Source organism: Chrysemys picta, chromosome 22 (assembly GCF_011386835.1).
Source record: "Chrysemys picta bellii isolate R12L10 chromosome 22, ASM1138683v2, whole genome shotgun sequence".
NCBI classification, from domain to species: Eukaryota; Metazoa; Chordata; order Testudines; family Emydidae; genus Chrysemys; species Chrysemys picta.
This window is the reverse complement of record NC_088812.1, coordinates 3,145,074-3,166,493: the sequence shown is the minus strand read 5'-3', so window position 1 is coordinate 3,166,493 and position 21,420 is coordinate 3,145,074. Positions and strand designations below refer to the sequence as shown.

The window sequence follows — 21,420 nt, the reverse complement described above, 5'->3', positions numbered from 1 at the left end:
CCGGGCCTGGCTGGCATCTCAGCGTTAGTAGGTCAGGCAGCTAAAGTAGGGCAGCACCAGCACCCCGAGGGCACCCGCGTCAGCAGCCATAATTGGCAGCGCGGGGGTGGGAGCGTCCGGTGCAGGCCACAGGGGTTGGGGGATGGGGGTGGGGAGTGCCTGTGTGGGTCAAGGGGGCATCCCAACTCTGGAGGGGAAGGAGGGGTGGTGAGGCCCTGGGGATAGACAGAGGGGTACGTCCCACACAGCATACACAAAGTATCACACAGACACACAAAATACAGACAACACAACACACAGACCCAACAACCCCCTACACACAACAGCACAGAGACAAAACACCATGTACACACACACACACACAAACCAACACGCAAACGCACCAAACACTAGGCACACTCGTGCAAAATAGTACTGACAAATACACAACACAAAGGCACAACAACACACACACACAAAACAACACACTGTATGCAAAATACAGACACACACCCACCACAGACAAAATAACACACTCTGCAAACAACACTCATGAAAAAAATACATGCCGACACACAAAATAATTCAAACACACACACAGCACAGACAAAAACAATGCACATGAAACACATTCATGTGAAACAACACACGCAGATGCAGGTACACACACACACGTGTATGCATGCAGTGCGCACAACGTAACACACAACCCCACACACACACACAGACAAAGCAACAACAGAGCGCAACACAGACACACAGCACCCATATGCCCTCTGCAGCTCTTGGAGGAGGTGGGTGTGCTGGGAGACGGAGACAGCTGTGGGGAAACCCCCCCCACACACAGGGACATCGTGCCCCAAATCCTGCTCACTCTGGGAGGTGAGCTAGGGAGCGGGGAGGGGGGGACCCCAATCCCACTGGACTGAGTGTAGGGGAGAGGGCCAGGCCGGGGCCCAGGCCGGGCCTGTGGCCCTGCCCCACGCACATAAGAACTTTTGTGTGGGGCGGGGGCAGCCCAAGGGGTCCAGGATATGTGCTCCCCTCCCAGAGCTGGGGATAGAACCTAGGAGTCCTGGTCCTAGACCTCCCCCCACAGAGAACACAGACAGGCTCGGAGCTGTCTGTACCCCCACTTTGCTCCTGCCCTGTAAGAGCCGAGTTCCCCCCGCCACCCTCCAAGTCAGGGCAGGATAATCCCCGATTAACATGGGCAGGAAGAAAGCACCAGCGAAAGTAGGTCATGAGCTGCACCCGCCGCCCCCCCCCCCCTCGGCGGCTGGGCTCCCGCTTGGCACCACCAGTGCCCGTTCTGTTGCCATGGCAGCCCCTTCGCATCCTCACCACCGGGAGGGCGGTTTCATGGCGGGGGGCTCAGGGGTGGGAGACGGAGAGACAGAGGGTGGGGGGGATCAGTGATGGGGAGAGCCTGTGACAGCCGGGCGGGGGAGCCCAAGCTATGCTACAGGGCTGGGACAGACAGGTTGGGGGGGGGGGTGTATGGGGGCTGATGCTGCGGTGGGAGATGGGGCACCGGGGTCCCATGGGAGGCTATAGGGAGGTTGTGATTCTGGGGTGCAGAGCAGGGGTCCCTATGACACTGGGGGGACTGGGGAGCCCATGGGAGGCTATAGGGGGCAGGGGGCCCCCTCTGATGCTGCAGGGTTGGCAGTGGTGGGACATGGGAGGATGACCATAATCCCCCTCTGGGCTCTGGTGCCCCAGTGCACCCTGGGAGTCTCCCAGGTGCTCCTGGCCTCCCGCAGCTGCTGGCACTGTGGGTTCTGAGCTCCGTAGCCATTGGCGGGACAGGGGCTGCCATACCCGGGGGCGGGGGAGAGGGGGAACTGGGCTCACTGAACCCCACTCCCCTCCATGAGCCGGGCTGGAACCCAGGAGTCCTGACTCCCACCCCACCTCTGCCTCCCTTCTCTAACTACTAGACCCCACTGCCCTCCCAGAGCTGGGGCTAGAACCCAGGAGTCCTGGCCCGCTCTGTTTGACCTTGGCTCCTGGGCTCAGAGGGGAATGGGCACAGCCCTGGGGGTGGGGGGTGTCCTCAGCGCCAGAGTGGGAGCAAAGCTGCCACCTCTGGGCTGGGGCTGAAGAGGGGAATGTGCCCCCAACCCGCCGCCCCACAGATATTGTATGAGAGGACAGGGGTGACTAGTGGTTAGAGAGTGTGTGTGGGCGGGGGGACACAGGCTGGGAGTCAGGACTCCTGGTATCTAGTCCAGGCTCTGGGAAGGGAGTGGGGGATAAATTGGGGGGCCTCCCCCGAGGCTCGGGGAGACAATGGGGCTGGACACCTGCCCCAGAGCCAGGCATTGGAGGGAGATGCTGGTTCATGGGCCGCACGCGTGCCCAGTCTGGCCCCTCTGCCCCATGGCAGGTTCGTCCTGGGGCGGGCCAAGCCCCCAGCTTGGGACGGGGGCGGGGGAGGCTGTGGGGTTTGTGCCACAAGGCCCTTGCCAAGGGGTAGGTGACACGGAGCTCACCAGCCACCCCGGAGCAGCGCCCACCTCTGGCCTCAAATGGGCCGAACCAGACCCCTGACCTGGCCCCACTGTGCCCATTTGGCCCCAGCCCACCCCCCTCCAGCCTGTCTCCGGCTCGGACCCAACCCCCGTGACTCAGGTGCCTCTGTGTCACGGCTGAACCAGAACCCCCAGGCCAGGCCGGGTGGCGGATCAGAACCCCGCGGCCGCTGCCCCATGGGCGGGTGGGGGTGACACCGCCATGACACCTTTGGCCCATTTCCTCCGGCCTGGCCCATGTGAGCCCAGCCTCACGTGAACGCAGCTGGTCACACCAGCCCGTACAGAATGGGCAACGCCCGGCCCCACGGGTGGCTGGATCGGGGCCAGGCCTGCGCAGGAGGCCTGGCATGGGGCTGGGGCAGAACCAGGAATCAACGGGGCATGAGATCCAGATGGCACATGGCGGCTGGGGGAGAGGGTCTGATCTGGGGTGGGGCCCCTCAGAACTGGCCCCTGCCTCCCTGATCCTGGAGTAGTAATTAATGCTGTTTATGGGGGAGGGGTCCCTTGATTTCACCCAGACAGGCTGATGTGTTCCCCCACCCGGTCACCATCCAATGCCCGTGGCACCCTCCACCGGCCGAGTGCAGGGAGGAGCCGAATGCCCGGGGGGGGGGGGGGGGATGACGCACCTGGAAAGCGGGAGGCCCATGTGGGGGGGGGGGTTGGAGTTATGGGGGGGGGTCTCAAGTGGGGCGTGGCTGTAGGTGCTGGGGCCACCAGACCTCAGCCTGGGCACTGACCCCCCCCATTCAATCTTTTGGGTTATGAGGGGGAATGGGGGAGGCAGGCTGATCCCCATCCAGTCACTGCAGCAGCTGGTGGGGGGGCATGTTTGGGCTGCCCCCCCCATCATGCAGTGAGGAGGGTTGTGGGGGGGACACGAGCCCCTCCCCCAATGCTGCAACAGATACGGGGGGGGGCAATCGACCCCAGATAATGCAGCAGGGGAAGGGCTGACTATATCGACAAGCCCCCCCCCAGCAATGACACACCACACGGGGGGGTTGATATGTGCTGTACAGTCTTTATTATTACATGAGCACACGGTTGCTTTAGGACCCACGTGAGGGCTGGACACCGTGTCCCCCCCCCACACACAACACACCTGTGGGGCCCTCTCATATACATGGGGGCTGTGGAGTAGAAGGGGGCAGGAATCCCCCCCATAGCCAGAGTGACCAGGGGTTATAGCACCTTTCTCTGGGAGGGGCGGTTATAAGGGATAATTCCCCCCCCCCCATCATCACCCCTCCTTGGTTATCACTTGACCCAGCATGGGGAGGTACCGTTGCTGGGGTCCCCCCCCCCCGCCCATCTCTCATTCTCCTGTCTGACCCACAGGCTGGAGAGAGGCCTGGGGACCGCGTTCTGTGAGGAGACCCCCCCCCCGCCAAGGCCTGGGTGGGAGGGGGGAGTGTCTCCCACTGGGAAAGGCGCCCCCTGCTGGTCCCTCTGCAGGGAGGGGTGCATGGGCCATGGGGGGGGGGGGACATGTGAGTGTGTGTGAGCAGGGTGCCCACTGCATGCAGGGTCCATTAAGGCTTGGTTGGTGGGGCAATATGGGGGGGGGGGTGAGACAAAGATCCCCCCCCGCATGGGCTGTGTAGGGCCCCCAACAGCTCGATTTGCTCTCAGGGCAGCACCGGGCATTTGCATAGCGAGAACCGTGCCCATGGGGGATGCCCCCACCAGGGCACATGGGGGGGATTGGGGTAGCATCAGCACTGGGGAGGGGCACTGCCATGGCCCTGCTTTGATGACATCATCACACGGACAGGGCTGGTCTGATGACATCACAAACACGCGGGAGGAGGGATGGGGGTGGCGCTTGATGCCATCACCACAGTGCGCTAGGCACCTCGGTGACATCACACAAGCAGCCATGGGTCGATGACATCATCATGCCAGCACAGTGGTGGGGGGTGAGCTCCCCAGGCCGGGCCATGCCCTTACAGCGCCACTGGCTGCCTGTTGATGACATCACCACCCACCTGATGATGCGACAGCTGCTGCTTAGTGACATCAGCGAGCCAGGCCCCAGTTTGGCTCTGGCCCGCTGGTTGCCATGGCGACGTATAACCAGGGAGTGGCCAGGGGGCACTGAAATTCCCCCCCCCATCCCTGGAATCTGGGGACACGTTAACCCTTCCCTGACGGGGCCATGGCAAGGACCTGGGGAGCGGGGGCGGGGGGGGGGCAATCACAGTATTAACCCTTCAGTGTACGTGGTATTCTTGCGCGTATATATTATATATATATATATGTATAGATACTTTACACAGGACATGCCATTCACTGGGGGCATTACAATGGGGCGCTGCCTCCACTCCCCCATGTCGATGGAGCTTAGAAACCAGGCCGGGGCGGGGGGGCGGGGGGGGGGGGGGGAGTTCCTCCTGGCTCCGTGCCCCGCACCCCACTGATGGAAGCAGCTGTGACCGGGGGGGGGGCGCTTTGTGTAACCCCATGCCGCCCTCTGCACAAAAACAGACCAGATTCCTTTTGGGGGGACGGCCGAGGGGATCCCGACCGTGTCTCCCAACATTCAGGGGCGTCCCCCTGTTTCCCTGCGGCGTGTACACTGCGGGGGGGCACCCTGCCCCCCCCACACCCCTCTTCTCAGTGCCCCGCCGCATTTTTCTCCACAACGTTGGGGGGCAGGGCCCCTCCCCGCTGGCAGGATCACTCCCAGCGTCTTCGCCTCAGCCAAGCCCTTCCGGGGGGGGGCCAGCCCATTTTTGGCACCCAAGCAGGGGCCTTTGGGGGAGGAGGGCTTGGTTCGGGGCCCCAGGGTGGTGTGCTCTTCCACCACCTCCAGGATCAACTTCTCCTTCGGGGAGCCGGCCTGGTTCTGGGGGCCCTTGGGGGGCTGCCGGCCCTGGCCCCCCTCGACGTTCCTCTCCCACAGCCCCTGCCTGTCGGCGATCTCTTGGGGCTCCACCACCAGGGGCACGGGCCCGCGCGGCGCCCCCTCTGCCTCGCCCCTCCTGCCCTGCTCATATTCCTGCACCGGGCTCAAGGCTTTGGCCGGCGGCCGGGCGGGAGTGGCAAAGGCTTCTTCGGTCTGAACCCCCTGGTGCCTCCTGACGCCCCCCGCCGGGTCGCGGGGGCTGCCGGCCGCCTCGGCGCAGGCTGGGGCCTTCCTTGGCGCTTGTCTGGCCCCCGCCGGCTGGGCCCGCCACCTCCCCCGCTCCAAAGCTGAGGGCCGACTCCTGCCGGCCCAGCCGCCGGGCGGCCACTTGCCTGCCGGCCCCGTCGCCGGCCCCCGGGCTCTCGCCGTCCGACTCGACCAGGCTCTGCAGCCCGGCCTCGGGGTGGAATTCCTTGCGGTAGTCGGTGTGGGTCACCTCCAGGCTGTGTTTTGCGCACGGCCCCCTTCTTCTCCGAGCCCAGGGGCGAGCCCAGCTTCTCGGCCGACTGCACCCGCTTGAGCAGGGGCGAGCGGGGTGGCTCGGCGCTCTTGGGCCGGGGCCGGCCCACGGGGGGGGGAGGAGTGCAGCTTGGCGGGGAAACTCTGCGTGGTGTGGGAGCTGCCCACCGTGTGGCCGGGCAGCGGGGGGGGCGAGGACTGGGTGGGCGAGGGGGTGTGGGCCAGGGGCGACAGGGGGATGTTGCCGGCAGACTTGCAGCGGGCCGAGCGGTACTGGCGGTGCAGCTTGGGCGACAGGCCGTGCAGGGTGCTGGGCCGGATGTGGTGGGAAGAGGTGGCCGGGGAGTTGGGGGTGCTGGAGGCTGGGGAGCTGCTCTGGGACGAGGCGCCTGCAGAGAGAGGAGACCGGGAGGGAGGTGAGATCCTGGAGGGGGGCGGCTCCGACCCCTGGAGACCAGGGCCTCTGAGTGCCCCGAGGGGGGCAGTCCAGGGGGAGGACCCATCACACAGCCCCCCTCCCCATCCACAGCCTGATCCCCCTACATCCTGGGGGGCAGTCCCGGAGGAGCCCCCCCCATGGCATACAGGCTGTGTTTCAGCCTGCTCGGATCAGCAGAAGTGGAGAGAGCTCTCCTGCCCCCCTCATTGCTGGACGGACAGACGAGTGGGATGGGGCGGCCCCCCTGATGGATGGACAGACAGACGAGTGGGATGGGGCGGCCTCCCGATGGATGGACAGACGGATGAGTGGGATGGGGCGGCCCCCCCGATGGATGGATGGTTGGACAGACAGATGAGTGGGATGGGGCGGCCCCCCCGATGGACGGACGGACGGACAGACGAGTGGGATGGGGCAGCCCCCCCCCCGATGGATGGACGGACAGACGAGTGGGATGGGGCGACCCCCCTGATGGATGAACGGACAGACGAGTAGGATGGGGCAGCCCCTCCCCCGATGGATGGACGGACAGACGAGTGGGATGGGGCGGCGCCCCCGATGGATGGATGGTTGGACAGACAGATGAGTGGGATGGGGCGGCCCCCCCGATGGATGGACGGACAGACAGATGAGTGGGATGGTCGGCCCCCCCCGATGGATGGATGGTTGGACAGACAGATGAGTGGGATGGGGCGGCCCCCCCCGATGGATGGACGGACAGACAGACGAGTGGGATGGGTCGGCTCCCCCCGATGGATGGACGGACAGACAGATGAGTGGGATGGGTCGGCCCCCCCCGATGGATGGACGGACAGACAGATGAGTGGGATGGGGCGGCCCCCCCCCGATGGATGGACGGACAGACAGATGAGTGGGATGGGTCGGCCCCCCCCGATGGATGGACGGACAGACAGATGAGTGGGATGGGGCGGCCCCCCCCGATGGATGGACGGACAGACAGATGAGTGGAATGGGGCGGCCCCCCCCGATGGATGGACGGACAGACAGATGAGTGGGATGGGGCGGCCCCCCCCCCGATGGATGGACGAACAGACAGACGAGTGGGATGGGGTGGCCCCCCCAGTTCTCTTGAGCACTCGCTCACCCCATATCTCTGGTCGCTGGCGCTTTGGGCCTGGATCCCCGTCGCCCTTCTGCCCCCTGCCCACGGGCACCGGCTGACGTGGGGGCACAGTGCCTGGGCAGGGGAGATGCCCCTTGACAGACCCAGGGTGTGGGGGGGCTTGAACGGGGCTGGGGCGCCACCTGGTGGAGGGAGCAGCCCCTGCAGCCCAAGGACATCCCAGAGGTTCTGCCACCCCTAAGGCCAGCGGCAGTGGGGCACAACCTGACTCACAGACGCAGGAAGGTGGCTCTGAAGCCCCCCAACTCACCTGCACCCCCTTTTGGCATGGGGGGCAGGGATGAGGAGGTAACAGAGACCCCCCCATGTCCCTGTCCCCCCCCACTCCCTCCTGGTGATCCCTTGCCCCTGTGCTCTCCCGCCGTGCCCCCAGCCCCCACCTGCTGTGCCCCCTCAGCCATGCTCCCTGCTCACCCCATAGTGCCCCACCCCCAGCCCACCCCAGTGGTGCCCCCACACCCTCTGCCCCCCCCAGTGCCCCCATGGTGTCCCCTGCCCCCACACCCTCTGCCCCCCAGTGCCTCGCGCCCGGTACCGAGGTAGGCAGAGTCGGGGGTGGTGCGCAGGCTCTGGGTGGGCGAGCGGGCACTCAGGCTGTGGGTTGGCGAGCCGGGCAGGCTGTCGCTGGAGGAGAGCGAGCGGCTGAGCGAGGAGAGGCTGCGGCTGGTGTGAAGCAGGTTGGCTTGTTTGGTGATCTTCCGGAAGAGCGAGCTGCGCTTCTTGCTGCAGGGGGGAGGGTCAGTGCTGGGGGGGGGGTCCCCCTCATGTTTCCCCCCACCCCAGTACCCCTTCCTGTCCCCCCCGCCCAGGCACCCCTTCCCGCCCTTCACCCCATCCCCCCCCCGCTCAGGCACCCCTTCCCGCCCTCCACCCCATCCCCCATCCCCCCCGCCCAGGCACCCCTTCCCGCCCTTCACCCCATCCCCCTCCCCCCCGCCCAGGCACCCCTTCCCGCCCTTCACCCCATCCCCCATCCCCCCCGCCCAGGCACCCCTTCCTGCCCTTCACCCCCTCCCCCATCCCCCCCGCCCAGGCACCCCTTCCTGCCCTTCACCCCCTCCCTCCTCCCTGCCCCAGCACCCCTTCCTGCCCTTCACCCCTCCCCCTCCCCCGCCCAGGCACCCCTTCCTGCCCTTCACCCCCTCCCCCATCCCCCCCGCCCAGGCACCCCTTCCCGCCCTTCACCCCATCCCCATCCCCCCCGCCCAGGCACCCCTTCCTGCCTTCACCCCCTCCCCCATCCCCCCCGCCCAGGCACCCCTTCCTGCCCTTCACCCCATCCCTCCTCCCTGCCCCAGCACCCCTTCCTGCCCTTCACCCCTCCCCCCTCCCCCCGCCCAGGCACCCCTTCCTGCCCTTCACCCCCTCCCCCATCCCCCCCGCCCAGGCACCCCTTCCTGCCCTTCACCCCATCCCTCCTCCCTGCCCCAGCACCCCTTCCTGCCCTTCACCCCTCCCCCCTCCCCCCGCCCAGGCACCCCTTCCTGCCCTTCACCCCCTCCCCATCCCCCCCGCCCAGGCACCCCTTCCTGCCCTTCACCCCATCCCCCCCCACCCAGGCACCCCTTCCTGCCCTTCACCCCATCCCCCATCCCCCCCGCCCAGGCACCCCTTCCTGCCCTTCACCCCCTCCCCCCCCACCCAGTACCCCTTCCTGTCCCCCCACCCAGGCATCCCTTCCTACCCTTCACCCCTCCCCCCCTCCCCCCCGCCCAGGCACCCCTTCCTGCCCTTCACCCCCTCCCCCCTCCCCCCGCCCAGGCACCCCTTCCTGCCCTTCACCCCCTCCCCCCTCCCCCCGCCCAGGCACCCCTTCCTGCCCTTCACCCCCTCCCCCCCGGCCAGGCACCCCTTCCTGCCCCCGCCCCAGCACCCCTCACCCCCCTCCCCGGCCCCCACTTCCTTCCCCCAGCCCCAGCACCCCCTCCTTTCCCCCAACCCTGCACCTCCTCCTGTGCCCCCCGCCCCAACACCCATCCTTCCCCCCCACCCTGGCACCCACCTCCTTCCCCCGGCCCCAGCACCCCTTCCTGTTCCCCGCCCCGGCACCCCTCCTGTCAACCCCAGCCCAGCACCCCCTCCTTCCCCCCCTGCACCTCCTCCTGCCCCCGTTCCCTTCCCCCTCTTCCCCCCCACCTTTCTGCCCCTCCTTGCTGATGCTCCTCTTGTTCCTCCGCGCCATCTTGGATTTGTAGCTGCTCTTGCGGGCCGGCCCGACGCGGATGGATGTGTTCTCGAAGGGCGTCGTGGTCACCATCACCTTGTTCCCGCTCTGCCCATGAGAGACAGGCCACGTGGGAAGGGGCAGGAAACACCCCTCCATCCCCATTAGCCAAGGCCTGCCTCCGGCCGGGCCCTGTGGGCAGCACCTGGGGACACAGCTGGGCTCCATGCCCCACGGTGGGGCAGGGGCTTGGCATCAGGTCCCTCTCCCAGCATGCACTACTCCCTGGTGAGGTGCGAGGCCCTTTTCCCAGCATGCACCGTTCCCTGGTGAGGTGCGAGGCCCCTTTCCCAGCATGCACTGCTCCCCAGACCCCTTTCCCAGCATGCACCACTCCCCAATGGGGTGCAAGGCCCTTTTCCCAACATGCACTGCTCCCTGGTGAGGTGCGAGGCCCCTTTCCCAGCGTGCACTGCTTCCCAGGCCCTTCTCCCAACATGCACTGCTCCCCAGACCCCTTTCCCAGCATGCACCACTCCCCAATGGGGCACAAGGCCCCTTTCCCAGCATGCACTGCTCCCCAGGCCCTTCTCCCAATATCCACTGCTCCCCAGACCGCTTTCCCAACATGCACCGCTCCCTGACACTTACCTTCAGGATGAGCTCTACCACCTCCGTGTGCACCAGCCCGTGCACGGGCTCCCCATTGACGTGGGTGATGAGGTCCCCGGCGCAGAGACCCGCCTCGTGGGCTGGGCCCCCCTCCTCCACGTGCTGCCGGACAGGAGGCAGGTGTCAGGGCTGGCCCATGCTGCTTACCCACAATGCAACGCCCCAACCAAAGGTGCAGCACCTCCCCCGCCCAATGATGGTGTGAGGGCGGTACCCAGAATGCATTGCCCCCAGCCTTTCCCAGCATGCACTGCACCCTCAGGAAGGTGTGAGGTCCCTTACCCAGCATGCCCTGCCCCCAAGTGGGCACAAGACCCTCTGCCAGTATATCCTGCTCCCCTGTGGGGTGCAAGATCCCTTTCCCAGCATGCACTGCCCCAAGGATTTCCCAGCATGCACTGCCACCAGAGGGCACAAGGCCCCCCAATGCCCAGTCTGCATTGCCCCCCCATGGGGCACGAAGCCCCTCGCCCGGCCAGGCCGTACCCAGACGATGTGGTGGACGCTGTAGACGTCGCTGTCGCCCATGTAGACGCGGATGGCGCGCAGCGTGAAGCCGTACTTCTTGCCGGAGCGCTGGATGGTGATGGGCGAGCGCAGGACGGTGACGGCGGGCGAGTAGTCGCGGCTCGGGGAGGAGTCCCGCGAGGACGGGTTCGAGGAGAGGGAGCGGGGTGACATGGGGCTGGCCAGGGGGGAGCTGGCGTGCTGCTCCACTGCAGAGAGACAGGGGCGTGTGAGACCAGCACGGCACCCTGGGGCGCTGCCGGGAGAACCCAGGAGTCCTGAGCCCCAGCCTCCCTGCTCTAACCAATAGACCCCACTCCCCTCCCAGAGCCAGGGACAGAACCCAGGAGTCCTGCTGTCCAGGGCGCAGTACCTGTGGGGATCATGACAGACAGGGCGGGAGGAGCGGGGGGGTACCTGTGGGGATCGTGACGGACAAGCTGGGGTACAAGCTGGGGTGTCTGGGGGGTACCTGTGAGGATCATGACAGAAAGGCGGGGGGGGGACCTGTGGGGATCGTGATGAACAGGCGGGGGGTTACCTCTGGGGATCATGACGGACAGGCGGGGGACGGGGGGTACCTGTGGGGATCATGACGGACAGGCGGGAGGGTCCAGGGGGGTACCTGTGGGGAACATCACGGATAGGCGAGGGGCACAGGGGTACCTGTGGGGATCGTGACGGACAGGCGGGGGGCGTTCAGGGGGGTACCTGTGGGGATTGTGACGGACCGGCAGGGGGGTACCTGTGGGGATCATGACGGACCGGCGAGGGGCACAGGGGTACCTGTGGGGATCATGATGGACAGGCGGGGGGGGGTTCAGGGGGGTACCTGTGGGAATCATGACGGACAGGCGAGGGGCACAGGGGTTCCTGTGGGGATCATGACGGACAGGCGGGGGGGGGTTCAGGGGGGTACCTGTGAGGATCATGACGGACAGGCGGGGGGAGTTCAGGGGGGTACCTGTGGGAATCATGACGGACAGGGCGGTGGCCGAGGCAGACTTGATGACCTTGCCCCCCACCCGGGCGCTGCGCCTCTCGCCCGCCGACTCCCCGGACAGCTGCTGGTGCCGGGCGCGCCGCAGCACCAGGTCGCTGGTGGCTTTGGGGGTCTGGGGGTCCGCGTCCTTCGGGGCCTGGGCATCGCCCCCCTTCACTCTATCGCCTGGGGGGAGAGACAGAGCAACGGGGTGGGGGGGCACGTGAGGGTCTCAGCCTCCTCCCTGGCACCCCTTCACATCTCCACCCCACACAATGGTGGCACCATTACCCAGCATTCACTGCTCCCTCAGCAGAGATTTCAGGGCCCTTTCCCACAATGCACCTCTCTCTGCCCCCCCATCCGGTTAAGTAGGGCTGGTACCCACAATACACTGCCCCCCCCCCAAAGCTTTCCAACCTGTTACCCAGAATGCACCTCCCCATGCTCTGCCTAGTTGGGTCAATGAGCAGGGGGCAATTACCGGGGGGGGGGGGGGGGTGGAATGCCACATTTAACGCTTTGCCTGGTTCCCCTCCCTCCTTCCCGGGAGCCCCGGGTCCTACCCACCAGCCTCGGCATCCCTGGGGGCAGCGGGGTCCCCGGCTGCCCCCGCGCTCCCTTCCTTTCCCTCGGCCTGGGGGGCAGCTGCGGGGCCCCCATTCTCCCTGGCAGGGCCCCTGGCCCGGGGCTCGTCATCGTCCTCCAGCGGCGCGGTGAAGCGGCTGGTGTCCATGAGTGCCGAGAAGCGGCGCCGGGCGCCCAGCGGGGGGCTCGACTCACTCTCTGGGTAAGTGTACTCCGAGGCCGAGAGGCGCTTCCTGCGGCACAGACATGGGGCGGGCAGGTGAGGCCCCAAGAGAGAGAACCCAGGAGTCCTGGCTCCCAGCCCCCTGCTCTAACCACTAGACCCCACTCTCCTCCCAGAGCTGGGGAGAGAACCCAGGAGTCCTGGCTCCCTGCTCCCCCGCTCTAACCACTTGATCCCACTCCCCTCCCGGAGCCAGCCTCTGCCAGAAGGTCTCCTGGACTGGCCCAGCAGGGGGCGCTGCAGGCTGGGATGCACTGGGGTTTCTGGGGGAGAGCCCAGCCCTCTCCTGCCCCCCCTCATACCTCCAGGGAGCCCCCCCATCACAGCTCCGGGACCCCCCCACTCATAGCTCCGGGGACCCCCAGTCACCCCCCTGTGGAGCCCCCCCCACTCACAGCTCTGGGTAGCCCCCCTCAGTCACTTCCCCCAGTCACCCCCCTGTGGATCCCCCAGTCACCCCCCGTGGAGCCCCCACTACTCACAGCTCCGGGGAGCCCCCAGTCACCCCCCGTGGAGCCCCCCCACTCACAGCTCCGGGGACCCCCAGTCACCCCCCCGTGGAGCCCCCCCCACTCACAGCTCCGGGGACCCCCAGTCACCCCCCCGTGGAGCCCCCCCACTCACAGATCCGGGGACCCCCAGTCACCCCCCCCGTGGAGCCCCCCCACTCACAGATCCGGGGACCCCCAGTCACCCCCCCGTGGAGCCCCCCCCACTCACAGCTCCGGGGAGCCCCAGTCACCCCCCCGTGGAGCCCCCCCGCACTCACAGCTCCGGGGACCCCCAGTCACCCCCCCGTGGAGCCCCCCCACTCACAGCTCCGGGGACCCCCAGTCACCCCCCCGTGGAGCCCCCCCACTCACAGCTCCGGGGACCCCCAGTCACCCCCCCGTGAAGCCCCCCCACTCACAGCTCCGGGGAGCCCCAGTCACCCCCCCGTGGAGCCCCCCCGCACTCACAGCTCTGGGGACCCCCAGTCACCCCCCCGTGGAGCCCCCCCACTCACAGCTCCGGGGACCCCCAGTCACCCCCCCGTGGAGCCCCCCCCACTCACAGCTCCGGGGAGCCCCCAGTCACCCCCTGTGGAGCCCCCCCACTCACAGATCCGGGGACCCCCAGTCACCCCCCCGTGGAGCCCCCCCACTCACAGCTCCAGGGAGCCCCCAGTCACCCCCCGTGGAGCCCGCCACTCACAGCTCCGGGGAGCCCCCCACTCACAGCTCCGGGACCCCCCCCACTCACAGCTCCGGGGAGCCCCCAGTCACCCCCCGTGGAGCCCCCCCACTCACAGCTCCGGGGAGCCGCTGCGCCAGCTCTTGTCCCGCAGGGTGAAGCTGCCCAGGCTCTCGCGTTTGCCGAGCGCCTCGTCCTTGTGTTTGTTGCTCTGGTCCCGCTTGGGGACGCCCGGGCCCTTGGGCTCGTGCTGGGAGAGGTGCTCCATGCTGCTGTACACCTGGGGGGGGCGAGGGTCAGGGGAGGCGCCGCCAGCCCCACGGATCCCACCCGCCCGCAGCCCCACGGCTCGCACACGGCCCCAGCCCCACGGCTCGCACCCGCGCTTCCAGCCCCATGGCTCGCACACGCGCCCCCAGCCCCACGGCTCGCACACACTTCCAGCCCCACGGATCCCATGCGCCCCCAGCCCCACGGATTGCACACGGCCCCAGACCCACGGTTCGCACATGCACTTCCAGCCCCATGGATCACACACACGCACCCACGGATAACACACGTGACCCCAGCCCCACAGATCGCCAGCCCACAGACCTGGCCCCACAGATACAGCACCCATTTATCCAAGCCCAACAGCTCTCACAGGTTCCATGCATCACACACACAAACTCATCCCACACAACCACTGCCCCAGGCGCCCCAGACTGGCCAGCCCTTTGCCTTCGGTGTTACGCGGTCCCACCTTGCTGAACCTGGGGGAGCAGGACGAGAACTGCCGGATTTCCACCGGCTCATCCTCCGTCGTGTCGTCCTCGTCGTACGAGTTGATGTGGTGGTACTTGTCCGAACGAGCTGGAGGGGGAAGGGAGATAGTAATAAACAGCCCCTGTGCGCCACCCCAGAGGTGGCTGCATCTCAACACCAGATGAGGGGTCCCCGTATACACAGCCCCCCACCCCACCCCAGAGGTGGCTGCATCTCAGTGTTGGACGAGGGGTCCCTGATCCTGCCATTCATTCCCAGCGGCTCAAGTGGCCCGCCCGGACACAATGAGTTTGCAGGCTCTCAGCAGGCCGGGGGCCCATGGCACATAACCCCGTCACCCGACTGGCGTTAATGGGATCCCAGGGGGACTAGGGACTGAACAGGGCATGGAGACCGAGGTCCCTTCTGCCCCCGGCCAGAGATGCTGCCTGTGGGCCTGGAGTGTGGGCAGCTTGCCCAGCCACTGACTAGGCCGAGAACATCAGACCCTAATCTCCTTTAAAAGAAATGGAAAGCAACACCCCCTGGTGGCAGCATGGAGGATTGAACACCCCTACTCTGCCAGAGCCGGGGAGAGAACCCAGGAGTCCTGGCTCGCAGCGCCCCCCTGCTCCAACCACTAGACCCCACTCCCCTCCCAGAGCTGGGCCATAGAACCCAGGAGTCCTGGCTCCCCGCCCCCCCTGCTCTAGCCACTCGACCCCACACCCATCCCAGAGCTGGGCCATAGAACTCAGGAGTCCTGGCTCCCAGCCCCCTGCTCTAACCACTAGACCCCACGCCCCTCCCAGAGCTGGGGATAGAACCCAGGAGTCCTGGCTCCCAGCCCCCCTGCTCCAACCACTAGACCCCACTCCCCTCCCAGAGCCGGGAGAGAACCTGAGCCCCCAGACCCATGGTTCTAGATACACAAGTCTCTTGAGTCCCCATTCCCTGAGCTCTGGACCCCAGACTGGCTCATGCTTCGGCCATGGCGGGCTGCCCGGGCTGTGCCCGTGGTGGGGAGGGGGTGGCAGAAGCGAGGGGGGGCACTTGCTGTCGAAGTAGCTGGTGTCCTCCTCCGACTCCAGGTGGGGGATGAACTCGGCCTTGTGGCGCAGCAGCCCCGCCCAGTCGAGCTCCTTGAAGAAGTTGTGTTGCTTCACCTCGAACGCGCCACCTGCGGAGACAGACCCCCGCCGGGCGTCAGGGAGGGGAGGCCGGGGGGCAGGGCCCTTCGCTGGGGGGCGGGCAGCGGGAGGCCAGGGGGCAGGGCCGTTCGCTGGGGGGGCGGGCAGCGGGAGGCCGGGGGGCGGGGCCCTTCGCTGAGGGTGGGCAGGGGGAGGCCAGGGGGCAGGGCCCTTCGCTGGGGGCAGCCAGAGCCGCCCGGGCCCATGGCTGCTGGGCACCACACGGCTGTAATGGCCAAAAGGCTGCAGCAGGTCCATGGTGCGATGCTCGTGGCCCCGAGCCCGAGTGCCCGTCCCCAGCTGGGCCCCGTGGGGGGGGGGGGGGAAACGTCTTACCGGCCCCCAGGCGGACGAGCGGGTCGGTCTGCAGCAGGCAGGAGATGAGGTGTTGGGCATCCGCGGGCAGGGCCTCCTCCCCATCCGGCCACAGGATGTCGTCTGAGAATGGGGGCGGGGGGTTAGATGGGGGCAGAGCTGGACCCCAACTCAGCCCCACCCCCGACTCTTCCCCCCCACACTCAGTCACTCCCCTGACCCTTCCCTCCAAACTCAGAGCCTCCCCCAAACTCAGCCCCACCCCAACTCTTCCCCCCCACACTCAGCCCCACCCCCGACGCTTCCCCCCCAAACTCAGCCCCTCCCCCAAACTCAGCCCCACCCCCGACACTTCCCACAAAATTTACATTGTCCCCTCCATGAACCTGCCCTCAAACTTCACCCCCCCCCCCGGGGATGCCCAAGACCCCCTCCCCCCCGCGCCCCCACCTACCGCTGATGACCTGCCCGAAGAGCTCCTCGGGGGTGTCCCCGAAGAAGGGGACGCAGCCCACCAGGAACTCGTACAGGATGATGCCCATGGCCCACCAGTCCACCGGCTTCCCGTAGCCCTGCCGCAGGATCACCTCGGGCGCGATGTACTCGGGGGTCCCGCACACCTGCCCAGGGGGCGCCCGTCAGTCCTCGGCCAGTGCCCCCACCCCCGCTGAGCCCCCCGCCCCGTCAGTCCTCGGCCAGTGCCCCTAGCCCCCGCTGAGCCCCCTGTGACAAAGTGGGACTGTTCTTAATGTTTCCTCTGAATACTGTGTGGGTGCCTCAGTTTCCCCAATGCAGTTCTTAAGTCTCTAGGTGGTGGGGAAAGGCCAGTGTGCATAAATCACTGGCACTCTGTGTCCCTGGCAACAAATGGCCGGGCCCCTTCCCCCCCTGCAAGGAAATAGCTAAAGGTGAACAAAGATCAGGTGACCTCCTGGCCCGGGAAAGGAACAAGGCAGAGGAGATAGGGCTGGAGGGGGTTTTAGTTTGGGGCTGGCTGGGGACGGGGAGTGAGGGCAGACGGGGGTGTCTGGCTCACTGGGCCCCAGAATGGACCCGGCTGAGGGGTCCCGTTCTCTGGACCTACAAGCTCTGTTTTAACCCGTGTTCCGGTCATCTAATAAACCTGTTTTACTGGCTGGCTGAGAGTCACGTCTGACTGCGAAGTGGGGGGTGCAGGACCCTTTGGCTTCCCCAGGACCCCGCCAGGGCGGACTCGCTGTGGGAAGCGCATGGAGGGACATATGCTGAATGCTCCCAGGAGAGACCCAAGTGAGCGTCTTGCCCTGAAGACAGTCTGCTCTGAGGGAGAGGAGGCTCCCCGGAGTCCTGACTGGCTTTGTGGGGAGCAGTTCCAGAGCATCGCCCGGGGACTCCGTGACACCCCCCACCCCCCATCAGTCCTCGGCCAGTGTCCCCAGCCCCCCGCTGAGCCCCCCACCCCATTAGCCCCCAGCTAGTGCCCCCACTGAGCCCCACTAGCCCTGGCCTAATGCCCATCCCCTGCCTGATCCCCCCCAACAGGGGCCCCTGTAGCTCCACCCCATGGCCCCCCATCCCCTGCCCCGTGGCCTCACCTGCTTGTCCAGGAACTCGCGGGCGTCCTTCTCGATGTGGCCCTCATACAGGTTGGTCGTGAGGCTCATCAGCCCCATCTTGGAGAGGCCAAAGTCTGTCAGCTTGATGTGCCCCATGGAAGTGATGAGCAGGCTGGGGGGACAGCGACAGGGAGCCCCTGAGAGCAGGGGCTGGGGAGCGGGATTCTGAGGCCCCGCCACCCCCTCCTGGGCCCCAGATCACCACATTGCATGGCCCACCCCCATCCTTGGGGGGAGCTGGGGGGGCCCCAGATGGGGCTGAGGGATGGAGATGAAAGAGCAATGGAAGAAGCTGCCTCCTTCTGGGAATAGAACCCAGGAGTCCTGCCTCCCAGCCCCCCCGCTAGGCCCCACTCCCCTCCCAGAGCTGGGCAGAGAACCCAGGCGTCCTGCTCCCCGCCCCACTGGCTCCATACTTGTCGGGTTTGAGGTCGCGGTGGACAATGCCATAGTTGTGCAGATACTCCAGGGCCAGCACGGTCTCGGCGAAGTACATTCGCGCCAGCTCCACGGGCAGGGCCCCAATGTTCTTCAGCAGCGTGGCACAGTCCCCACCTGCCAGGGGAGCCAGAGAGACCCAGTTTACCCTGGGAGGAGGATTCCCCTCATACCCCTAGAGCAGGGAGCTCCCCATTCTCGAGCCCTGTTGATGGTGGGATTCATGGAGCCCCAGACCCTCTCCAGGAATCTCGGCTTCCAGCCCCAATGTACTTAGATACTCCTGGGGGGATTCTGCACCACTGCGTGTGAACATAATTCATGTGCCGTGCATACTTTTATTTTTTTCCACAGAAAATAACTTCTGCTGGAAAATTGCTGCCGTTCCACCTTTTGCCCACCAGAGGGCGCTGTGGTGCTAGACTAAAGCAGCCGCTCCCAGCCAGCCCCAGCTGCTGAGAGGGAAGAGAAATGTAGTGCCAGGGATATGGGGAGACAGACAGCATGGGGCACATGGAGCTGCTGGGAGGTCACAGATAGGAGATCATAAGGGCTAGTGGGAGGAGGACAGGCTGGGGCAGGGGCTGAATGGGAGTGGAGGCACAGGGGGAAGGGGTGCAGGGCCACATGGGTGAAGGGGGATGGCTGAGTGGGGGCACAGAGACACATGGGGACAGGAGTGGTGCAGGGCCACATGGGGATGGGGGGAGGGGGTGTCTGAGCTGGGGTGGGGGGACACATGGGGACAGGGGCTGATGTGCTTGATGAATGGAAAAGGCCAGGGGTCAACCAGGGGGAAGCTCCCTAACAATCCCCCCGCCCCGCCCCGCCCCCCCCAAAATGTTCCATACTTTTCCCACCCATATCCAACAACCCTCCAAAGTTCACACCCAAGCTCCTTCCCAGCAATTACTTCCCTCTCCCTCAGCTCCTCCATTACCCCTGACTCCCCCGAGGTTTGCACTGCTTCTGAGGGGTGCGGGAAATACGGTTCAGCACTGTAGTTTAAAGGAATTATTTCTCAGAGTTCTGTATTAATATGCCTAGTAAGGAATCTATTTGTCAAAAAACATTTCCTGACTCTTTTTTGTCATCTGTATTGTTACAGACATACACGCTGAGAGGTATTTTGAAATAAATTACCAAAATAATTGAAACTGGCGTGATTATATTGTGTATTTTGACAAATGAACTATGCAGACTTCTGCAGAATTTTAAAATATTGTGTGCAGAATGTTAATTTTTTGGCGCAGAATTCCCCAGGAGCAGTTAAAACAGCCTCTCGGTGATGTCGGGGTCTCACCGTGGGAAGCCTGTGCCGAGAGGATGTGAGGCAAGATGGCATGTCACTACATCGCCCCGGTGAAATGCAACACGGCGCTGTCACAACCCACCACCGCCCTGTCCCAAGACAACGGCACCCTGGCACACCACAGTGCCGACCCGTCACGCTACCACACAAATCCACCCCGTGGGGACACGACGCTGCCCCACAATGCCACCCTGCCACTCTAAACCCCGGCGCCGTTAGGACAGAACACGGCCCTGTCGTGACCCAGCAAGGCCGTGTCTTGGCACGAGCGTTCCCTGGCCCGATCCCTGTCATGATGCAACATCTCCCCATCACGTCCCCTCATTGCAATACAACTCCACCCAGTCGAGAGGCCACACTGACCCTGCTCCGTCATGACCCAATGTCAACCCGTCCCAACACCCATCCCCCACGCATGACCCACCATCCCCACCTGTCAATTCCGTGTCAGCACAGCACAGTGCCACCATGACATGGCATCACCCCGCTGCGCAGTCAGCACCTCACACCGCACCACCCTGCAGAGCCAGCCCGGCACGACACACCGCCACCATGGCATGGCCACGCCACTGCGCAGAGAGGGCAGGTCACAGGATCACACCACCCTGCTGGGAGGTGTCCCATCGCTGTGCAGAGGGGGCACGTCACGACACAACGCCACTGTGTGGTGACACGACACTGCTAGGCAGCTCCACCATGTCGCGACACCACCATGTTGTGACACAACAACACGCTACACCATCACATCACAACACACTGCTGGGCAGCCCCACCACATCACAACACAACGCCACCATGTTGTGACACAACACACTGCTCCACCATGTCGCGACACCACCATGTTGTGACACAACACGCTACACCATCACATCACAACACACTGCTGGGCAGCCCCACCACATCACAACACAACGCCACCATGTTGTGACACAAGACACTGCTCCGCCACGTCGCGACAACACCATGTTGTGATACAACACACTGCTCCGCCACGTCGCGACAACACCATGTTTTGATACAACACACTGCTAGGCAGCCCCACCACATCACAACACGACGACGCCATGTTGTGACATGACACACGCTAGCCAGCCGCACCATAGTGCGACAGTGCTGCATGGGCAGCGGAGCCAGTTTCAGGGCTGCTGTTGGTGTCCCCTCCCAAGGTGGGCCGGGCTGTGGCCCCCCCATCCCTGGGTGTGCCCGCCCTGCCCCCCCCAGCTCCAGAAGTGCCCCCCTCCCACCCCAGGCATGCCCTCCTGACCCCTTAGCTCCGGAGGTGGCTCCCCCAGCCCCAGGTGTGCCCCCCATTCCCCCCAGCTCCAGGTGTGCCCCCCATTCCCCCCAGCCCCAGGCGTGCCCCCCAGCCCCAGGCGTGCCCCCCATTCCCCCCAGCCCCAGGTGTGCCCCCCATTCCCCCCAGCCCCAGGCGTGCCCCCCCAGCCCCAGGCGTGCCCGCTGTACCTTCCACATACTCCATGACCATGCAGAGGTGGCGCTTGGTCTCGAAGGAGCAGAACATGCTGACGACGAAGGGGTTCTCGGCGAAGGTGAGGATGTCTCGCTCCACGAACGCCTGCTGGATCTGGTTCCGCAAGATCAGGTTCTGCTTGTTGATCCTCTTCATGGCAAAGCGCTGCCGCGTCTCCTTGTGCCGCACCAAGTACACGGCCCTGAAACCCAGCACAGGGTCGGTCCGGCCCCGCCCAGCCGCCGGGGCCTGGGGAGAACCCAGGAGTCCTGGCGCCAACCCTCCACCCCCCAACTCCAACCGCTCCCCTACCAGGGCTGGCGCGAGAACCCAGGAGTCCTGGAGCCAACCCCCCAACTCTAACCGCTCCCCTCCCAGGGCTGGCGCGAGAACCCAGGAGTCCTGGAGCCAACCCCCCAACTCTAACCGCTCCCCTCCCAGGGCCGGCGCGAGAACCCAGGAGTCCTGGAGCCAACCTCCCACCCCCCAACTCTAACCGCTCCCCTCCCAGGGCTGGCACGAGAACCCAGGAGTTCTGGAGCCAACCCCCCAACTCTAACCGCTCCCCTCC

The 21,420-nt window shown here is 65.8% G+C and overlaps 1 protein-coding gene across 1 annotated transcript in view; it reads right to left on the bottom strand.

The window, feature by feature from the left end:
- Positions 1–4,893: 4,893 nt before the first annotated feature.
- The window catches only part of MAST1 (microtubule associated serine/threonine kinase 1), a 35,844-nt gene continuing 19,317 nt past the window's right edge, over positions 4,894–21,420 (bottom strand). Inside the window, 19 exon segments of the mRNA XM_065576264.1 lie at positions 4,894–5,172; positions 5,174–5,658; positions 5,660–5,884; positions 5,886–6,008; positions 6,010–6,281; positions 8,011–8,200; positions 9,613–9,747; positions 10,291–10,413; positions 10,798–11,027; positions 11,783–11,986; positions 12,371–12,621; positions 13,901–14,064; positions 14,527–14,636; positions 15,586–15,708; positions 16,055–16,156; positions 16,488–16,653; positions 17,608–17,740; positions 18,045–18,183; positions 20,843–21,051. Of these exon segments, the coding sequence (XP_065432336.1) occupies positions 5,142–5,172; positions 5,174–5,658; positions 5,660–5,884; positions 5,886–6,008; positions 6,010–6,281; positions 8,011–8,200; positions 9,613–9,747; positions 10,291–10,413; positions 10,798–11,027; positions 11,783–11,986; positions 12,371–12,621; positions 13,901–14,064; positions 14,527–14,636; positions 15,586–15,708; positions 16,055–16,156; positions 16,488–16,653; positions 17,608–17,740; positions 18,045–18,183; positions 20,843–21,051 (3,415 nt within the window). The 3' untranslated portion in view covers positions 4,894–5,141.